Here is a 9,101-nt window from a genome sequence, read left to right on the forward strand (position 1 = left end):
TGGGTGATTTCTGGTGAATTCCACCGTGGTATGGTGGTGAGATTGAAGAAAGTCGTGAGTATGAAGATTCAAAGAGTGAGGAGAGAGAGAAATGGAGGTAATTGAGCTTAATTTTAGATTTAGTTGCAGATCAACTTTTTCAAAGAAAAAATTATAATATTTTCAGAGCAACTTAGCATTCACATAATCGCACTTGCTTTTTTTTTTTTTTTTCAATTTCAGGCAAGTGCAAGTATAAATGTACTCCGATTAGAAATTCAGGTTTGACCATCTACTCTCTAGGGTCTCTACTTTTTTTTATTTTTTGAGCGAAATGTTTCGGAAACTTTGCAAATTGCAGCCCATTTAAAGTTCGTATTTTGAAAATTGCAGTCATTTAAAAAAATTGCAAATTGCAGTCAAAAAGTTCGTATAAATTGTAAATTGTAGCCTGATTTAACTTTTTCATCGGTTTACATATTGAAAAAAATTCGGGTTAAGGTTTTAAGGGATATTTATCCCTTAAGGATCCGAATCTTAAGGATCCGAATTGAGCTCAAAATTATAAAAAAAATAACGATGAAAAAGTCTATAATAAGTAAAAGTCTATAATAGGTTTTAAGGGATATTTATCCCTTAAGGATCCCTTAAGGATCCGAATCTTAAGGATCCGAATTGAGCTCAAAATCTAAATTATCTCATTTTGCGTAACAAAATTGTATCTATTTGTGGGAAATTGTAAAAATGAGACACTCAAGTTATTTTTTTGCTAATTCCGAGTTCAATTCGGAACCTAATGGGCTAAAATGGCCACCGATGTGGAAGGGAGGAAGAAGATAAAGAGGAAATGAAAAAAAAAAAATTTCTTTTTAAATTTTGTTTTTTTAAATCAAAAGTAATTTTTGGACAAATGAAAATGAACACATGGCAGGTGACTTATTATTGTGGGTTAATGGACCTGCTTAACCTAATAAAATAAAACATCCCCCAAATCTTAGATTATTGTAGGATAATCGAAAAGTCGGAGTAATAAAATAAGACCACACAAAGGTTGGATTATTAGAATTAAATTTTCCTTGTATGTTTACACTTATTAATATGTACAACATGCAAGCTTATTACTCTTATAAATAATGTGTTGTCGATTATATCATTCAAAATGTGTATTTACATGTTTACTTTCATTAGTATGTACTATAAGGGTTTTTTTTCCAAAAAAAAAACAAAAAAAAAAAAAAAAAAAACTATTTACATAGTATATAGACATTTATATTCCTAAAATACGTGTTTACATATTTTCCCTCATTAATGCAGTCAACAACTAAAAAGGCTCTTCAAAAATGGCTAGCTATGACGTGCACATCGCGTGCATTAGCCACCCTAATTAATAGAAAACTTTGACCATTAATTTTTGTAGTCCTTGATCACCTCACCTTACAAAAAAAGTAAAAAAAAATCTCAATTTAGTATAAATAAATTTTATTCAGCAAAATAAAATAACACAAAGTGAAATATTAGTAGTGTTTACAACAACAACAACAACAACAACAACAAAGGGGGTGAAATGTTATTAGTTATTGCAGTCCCTTGAAAAACAAATAGTGGGATAGGTAGTTATTGATTTTATTTTATTTTTTTAAAATAAAATTTAAATCTATCTCCTATAACTAGTACTAAGGCTTTGTTTGGTTCAAAATTAGTAAAGGAAGAGAAGGAAAAAGAAGGTGGTTTTATCTTCCAACATTTGGTCAATGAAAGGAAAGAAAGGGAAGAGAAAGAAAATTTATAATGTATAATTTTTATTTTTCACTTTCTAATCGAATTCCTTCAAATTTGGGAGGAAAGGAAAGCTAAAAATTTGTAAAGGAATTTTCCTTTCACTTCCCTTCCTTTCCTTTGAATTCTCATGTCATTTATTCAACCAAATATGGGAATATGATTAAAACTCTTTCCTTTCTTTTCTTTTCCATCCAAACCCCTTCAACCAAAATGGCCTTAAAGTAATAACCGCCTGACATCATATCACCATTGTACATGTGTCACCTTCTTATAAAAAATTTTCCCTCCTAAACTATTTGTGATATCATTCTCTCTCTCTCTCTCTTCCTTTTCAAATTAAAGCTAATACTTGAAAATTATAGATTAACTATACATTTTTCTAAAAGCTTTCATGACTAAAATGGCTAATTACACAATTTATAAGTGATAGTACAGTTTAGATTATTTTTCCCTCTTTATTAATTCTTCAAATTTTCTATAATAAGTAAAAAACGAATGCTAACATTATTTTACAAAATTATAACTACAAAGTTAATTAGAATATTTTTTAGTTTAATCAATCAAGCTAAAGGGATCGATCACGATTTATTATGTTTTGCTTAAAATATTTATTTTGGACACATACAGTAAGTTTGTAATTACTTAAACCTTGCATCGCATGAGATTAACCTAGTAAATATATAAAGTAGTGGGATGGGTACTTGGGTAGATATTGGTTTGTATAAAAAAAATCAAATACATGAGATTTGAGTTTTTGGGATTTGGAGGGATGTGGTGATGAATTGACTCTGTAATTATATACTACTTATAAGTTTTTTTACAAATTTCATAGTATACGTTGCACTTGAAAGTTTCAAGAGGTACACAATTAAGGAAAAATTAACAAAAATAATTCAAGCTATTGATTATCTTCTCATTTTAATCCAAACTATTCTTTAACTTAGAATAAACCAAAGTATAGGGGTAGTTGCTCATATTAGTTTAAGTAAGTTAGCAACCTACGGAGTACTAAACAAGTTAAATTAAATATGTGGGCCCCACTTTTATTTTTTTTAATCCCAATTTCTCTTCCTAACTCATCTCACCACTGGAATTATAGTACAGAGTACCATTTTCATGCCTTTTCTGAAGCTTGGGGTTTCCTCCATGAACGTGCCTTCATCAAAGAACAATTTCGCATGTATGACAGTTCGTCTTTAAATTTTGTAAATTTCCATTTTTTCCACTACTTGATTACACTTATGTATTTTGTTGCTTCTAGTATTCTATTAAAATTCAATTGCAATTCATGTTATTGGAGGGTAGAGGCGAGACGAGGCGAACATTCTCCCCCCCCCCCCCCCCGCATGTGCAGAAGCTGTAGCTTTAAGTTCCACCAATTCTTGCTCAAATTTTTTGTTCTTTCACTTCAGCTTCTTATAATGATTTCTCCCTTACCATAAGTTCAATTACAAGCTCATCAACGATTTTTTTTGTTTTTCCCTCAATTTATCTCGCATAACCTCTTCCTCCCATTTGAAATAATTGCAATTTTCAGACTAATAAAATAACATACAATACAATTCAATAAAACACAAACACACACATCCTTAGATTTAAATTTATGTAACAAAATAATTAAAACTGAAAAAAAAAACATTTGTTGGGAACTTCCCACGTCTATAAATATGCTTCCCAGATTCCCAATATGTACTCCTCCATTTTTGAATACCTATGCTTTGCTAGAACCTCGTTTTGACAATACACATTAAGCCATAATTTTGATGAATGAGTTGAGAAATTTGAGATAGATGAGTGGCTGAATGAGTTTGTACTAGCAGACATGCATGGTTTAATTTTGGAAGGAGGAACCAAATATATGAAATCGAAGATGGTGATTTTGAAGAAGTAAATGGTTACAAAAATGAACGGTAGAGGAGGAGTAAATGCAATTTTTTTTAAAAAAAAAGGGTCCTACACAAGTTATTTAACCTGTCTAGCGGGTTATTAAGCTGCTCAGACTAATATGAGAAACTACCCCCTCTACTTTGGTTTATTCTAAGTTAAAGATTAGTATAGATTAAAATGAGAAGATAGTGAATAGTTCGGATTATTCCTGTCAATTTTACCTTTTTTTAAAACCTTAAAATATGGTCATACACTCTCACGGGTCACACCATAACTAAACATAGACGGTTGACAGGCTTGACACAAAACTTGGGGCGTGCTCGGCAAAATATGGCTGTGAAGGTAGTTGTTAGCTGTCAACAAGCTATTAGCTGTAAAGATAAATAATTTAGGTATAAGTGTTCGGTAAAATAGCGTTGATTAGCTGTTACATACAAAATTTAATATTTTTTTTTAAATTATAGATTAAGTTTTCAACAACTATCTCAAAAGCTACTTCTAACTTTAAAAGCTAATATTGGAAAATTTGCAAATTGCAGCCATTTAAAGTTAGTATTTTGAAAATTGCAGCCATTAAAAAAATTGCAAATTGTAGCCTAAAAGTTCTTATAAATTGTCGTATGATTCAACTTTTCATCGATTTATGTGTCAAAAAATATTCAGTTAAGGTTTCCGCACTTACGTTATTTTTTGCTAATTCCGAGCTCAATTCGGATTCATAAAGGCTAAAATGGCCTCTAAAACCTTAACGATTTTTGTTTTTTGACATGTAACCCGATGAAAAAGTTGAATCACGCTGCAGTTTACAATTTATGAGAACTTTTTGGTTGCAATTTGCAATTTTTTTTTTCAAATGACTGGAATTGGCAAATCCGTTAATATTACTAACTTTTCATAAATATTACCTCCACCACTAAAAGCTACCCTAACCATTACATTGCCAAACACTCACAGTTTTTGGTTAGTGGTAAACATGGGCAACGGGTCGTGCCGTGCCGCTGCGGGCCGTGCCGGGCCGTGGGCAAAATCGTGCCACCCTTTTTAATTTTATTTTTTTTAAATAAATGAAAAAAATGAATTAAACGATATATATATATTTTTTAGTACAACTTAATATATGTGTTTAATTTATGTTTATGTTAATGTTAATATAATTTGTTTACATTTTTTGAACAACTTTATTTTAATTTAGGTTATATAAATTATTTATCTAATTAATAATTATGTTTAAGTTTATATAAACAAATAAAAACAATTTTATTAATTTAGCAAAAAACAACAATGCATATAATAAAAAAAAAATACGAGTGCGATAATCCGAAAACAAAAAAATTGAAGAATAACTTATTTTATTATATGACGGTAGCCGGTACGATAATTTAATAATACAAAATAATTAAATTATTTTATTATATGGCGGGCTCGTGCCGTGCCGTGCCCGGCCGTGCCTCGTGCTGTGCCGGCGGGTCGTGCCAGAGTGTCGACCCACGTGCCGGCCACCGTGCTACGTGTCGTGCCCGTGCCGATTTCCAAAAAGTGTTCACGGCACGGCCCACTGGTGGGCCGCCGTGCCGAGCCGGCGACCGTGCCGAGCCCGTGCCGCCCGCGTGCCGGCACGGCCCGTGCCCATGTTTACTTTATGGTAATCAATCAATCAAACAATAACTCAACACTAAAACAGACACTGGGAGTGACATGTGTCACATCCTAATGCTGTTTTTCCCCTCTAAAATCCCCTTCCCTTTTTAATTTTTTTTTTTAATATTTGATTCTATAATAATATCATTCCAAATCTTTTATATTATCTTTATGACAAATATATATTCTTTTTCATTTGGTGTTCATAATTTTTCTGTATACATTTACCTAAATAATTATTTCAACTCTTTTTTAATTATCTTTTAAATGGAGTATTATTAGATTTTGCCATAAAAGTAAAAATAAATTTGTTCATATAATAGATGTTATAGAAATTACTTCAAAACATCACTTATTATTTTTTTTTTCAAATACCTCAGCTAGCTAATACTTTATTTCAATTTAATATAAATATATATTTAAGTTAATTACAATTTTGTTTTTGAAATTTTACTACTATATGTACATTTTATCACAAATTAAGGATTTATATAGTATAGTATAGGCGTCAGTGGCGATTCCAAGAATTGCTCGTTATGGGTTCGGACTCTCCAAATAAATACAAGGATATCAAATATTATAATTCAAAAAAATAAAAATAAAATTGCTTTTGCTAATTCAGGTGTGCACAATACATGTCAATTACACCAACAACAAAAACAAAACAAATTTAAATAAATTACAATTAAACTCGATGAAATATTCTCAACCATAATCCTTTATCGTTTGAAATTGTTCCGTATTCATAGTGAAAAATGACATTGCATTGACAATGTCTTGCTCCCTTTGCAATTTGCAAAGTTTGGCATAACCCATCAGTGGCACCGAATAATCTCTAGCATCAAGTATAATTGGGAATTAGGGGAAAAGTATAAACAAATCAAGTACAATTGGGAATTGGGGAAAAGGTTAAAACCCAAAAAAAGGAGGAAAAAAAGGGAGATGGGTCTCGAACACTTGGCCTTTGTCATAAAAGGTAAGGCTTTCACCACTACAACGCACATTTGTATACTCAATATATGCGCAAAGCTTAATATTTATTACAATTTTCTTTTGTAAAAAAACCAATTCGTTTTCTTTCGAGTCTAGTATGGGTTCAGCTGAACCCACTGAACCCATACTTGAATCGCCACTGATAGGCGTATAACTATAAAATAAAAGTTGTGTTTAACAAATGATTTTTTAGATATAAAAGGGGATATAGGTTTTGTAATTTTATGTTTGTAATTTTATGTTTGCACTTTTTCTAAGAGCATGAATATTGGAGAGGATGGTTTTATCCTCTCATTCATTCTCTCTCCTTACCCTATTTTGACACCTCACACTCTCTTTCATCCACCTCATTTTCCACTATCTCTTTTCTCTCTTTCATCCTCTTCCATTTATTTTTCCCACATCAAAGGGTATCCTCTTGATATATTTTATACAATAAATATGGCCCCACCATATTATTATTCATTATTTGTTATTGATAAGATCTAATAATAATAATAACAACAACATTAATAATAATAATAATAATAATTAGTATTCCATAATTAGCATACATAATAAAAATTACCATACTTTACCAATATTTTGATACAATAACACACGGAATTAGGAATAAAAACACTAATTGATACACTAAAGTACAACAAATACAAGAAATTAAAGACAAATAAGTAAATATCCTCCTTTTTCCTTAACGATTACTAGTATGCCCAAATTTTGCCCACAAATGTTCTACCAAATCTTGTTTAAGTGACATATGATTTTGTTTATCGTGGAGATTTTTTGGTGTTGCCATTAATGTGGTAAGATTGGGATTTTGGTAGCGCGGGGTTACGGTGAAAGTCGTTGCTCTTCGGTTTGAAGTTCCTGCTAAATACTCTAGTTGTTCAGTAGCAAACTCATTAGGATCCCAATAGTTAAGATAACTTTCGCGCTCATCTTCCACGATCATATTGTGCATGATAATACACGCCATAACAATTTTCCACAACATTTCGACACTCCATGCCAAAGCAGGACGTCTTATAATGGCAAATCGAGCTTGCAACACTACAAATGCACGTTCTACATCTTTTCTAATACTCTCTTGTTTGGTAGTAAACAATCGTTATTTAGGGGTTTGCGGTGCAGTTATTGCATCTATAAATGTTGCCCAATTTGGATAGATCCCATTTGTGAGATAATACCCCTGATTGTAAGTATTTCCATTGACGGTGAACTGAATTTGTGGAGCACGACCATTTAAAATGTCGTCAAAGACGGATGAACGTTGAAGGACATTTATATCGTTGCAGGATCCAGGTGTTCCAAAAAAGGCATGCCATATCCACAAACCACAAGATGCAATAGCTTCTAAGATAACCGTCGTCGTTTTTTATCGCCCTTGATACATCCCTTTCCACCCCGCCGGACAATTTTTCCACTCCCAATGCATGCAGTCGATACTTCCCAACATACCAGGAAAACCTCTTTCATCTCCTTCTATTAGAAGGCGATTCATATCTTCAGGGGTTGGTTTCCTCAAGTATTCAGCTGAGAATTCACGAATCACTCCGTCAACGAAGTGTGTGATACAATGTCTAGCTGTAGTTTCCCTAAGCTTGAGGTACTCGTCAACTTGATCAGCTGCGCAACCATATGCTAACATCCTTATAGCCGCTGTGCACTTTTGTATTGGAGAAGCACCCAAACGCATACTAGCATCTGGATGTTGCTGGAAAAATCGATCAGTTTCACTTAGTTGGTTCACTATCTTCATAAATAGAGGTTTCCGCATGCGAAACCTACGTCGAAACTTATCATCACCATACAATGGTTGTTCGCTGAAATAGTCAACAACCAACTGATCATGTGTTGCTTCACGATTACGTGGTATAACTTCCCTTCGTTTTCTCTGACGTGGAACATCTTCTTGTTGTTGTTGCATGGTGGTGTTTGTAGGGAAATATAGGTACTACGCAGTGGAAATAATCATGAATCATATTCATATAGCACCTAACCAAGGATCTCATGCATAACACATAAAGAGTAAGAATAATACCTTTGAAGCATGATTCCACTAGTAATCGAGCAAAAACAAGGGAGACAAAGAACCTCAAACGTGATTCCTCTACTTGGTCCACAGGCCACTACTAGAAAATAGTCAAATTCCGACGGAATGGTTCCGACGGACATGAAAATCCGTCGGAAAGTGCAAAATTTCCGACGGATTTTATTTCCATCGAACATCCGTCAGAAATTTCCGACGGAATTTAAACCCTTTCCGACGTATTTATGAATTAAAAAAAAAAACCACACAAAACCCTAATTAAATCAGATTCCCTCTCCCTTTCATTTCTCATTTCTCTCTCCTCTCTCACCGCCTCCTCTCCTCTCTCCTCTTCCCTCTTCTCTTCTCAGTTTTCTTCTCATCTCACGCCCTTCTCTTCTCTTCTCATCTCACGCCTTCTCTTTCTCTCTCCTCTCCTTTCTCTCCTCACGCTCTCTTCTCACACCCCCTAGTCTTCTTCTCCTCTCTGATTTTTTCTATGGTGGGTAAAAGATGAAAATGGTGAGTTCTTATATAACTTTAATGGTTTTAAGGTCAAATTCGACCATGAAAATGCTAGATCTAGAATTTTCATGGTCGAATTTGACCTTTGTAAACCAAGTCCGAGGTTAAATTTGAAGCTAATTCGATTTTTAAGGTACGTTTTAATGTTTTGAATTTTTTATTAAATTTTTGTGTTGTGGTGTTTGGTTTAGTCGTTCATGATGATGGTTTTAGGTGGGTCGGATTGGGTGTGGGTTCGGTTAGGGTGTGGGTTAGGATTTTGGTTGATCTG

General features: G+C 33.1%; 1 protein-coding gene across 1 annotated transcript; it reads right to left on the minus strand.

Moving 5' to 3' along the window:
• Window positions 1–6,967: 6,967 nt before the first annotated feature.
• LOC110738179 lies at window positions 6,968–8,203 on the minus strand. The gene is made up of 2 exons (XM_021918553.1): window positions 7,735–8,203; window positions 6,968–7,326 (listed from the first exon to the last, which is right to left on the minus strand). The coding sequence occupies exons 1-2, from the start codon at window positions 8,201–8,203 to the stop codon at window positions 6,968–6,970; spliced, it is 828 nt and encodes a 275-aa protein (XP_021774245.1).
• Between the last annotated feature and the right edge of the window lie 898 nt (window positions 8,204–9,101).

This window comes from Chenopodium quinoa, unplaced genomic scaffold, assembly GCF_001683475.1.
Source record: "Chenopodium quinoa cultivar QQ74 unplaced genomic scaffold, ASM168347v1, whole genome shotgun sequence".
Classification (NCBI taxonomy): Eukaryota; Viridiplantae; Streptophyta; class Magnoliopsida; order Caryophyllales; family Amaranthaceae; genus Chenopodium; species Chenopodium quinoa.

What these genes read in the sequence shown, in the direction of transcription:
- LOC110738179 (XM_021918553.1), bottom strand. Translation starts at nt 8,203, where the DNA reads ATGCAACAACAACAAGAAGATGTTCCACGTCAGAGAAAACGAAGGGAA. An exon ending in AGATGAAAGAGGTTTTCCTG is followed by an intron (nt 7,327 to 7,734) that starts GTATGTTGGGAA and finishes GTGCATTTGTAG; the next exon opens with TGTTGCAAGCTCGATTTGCC.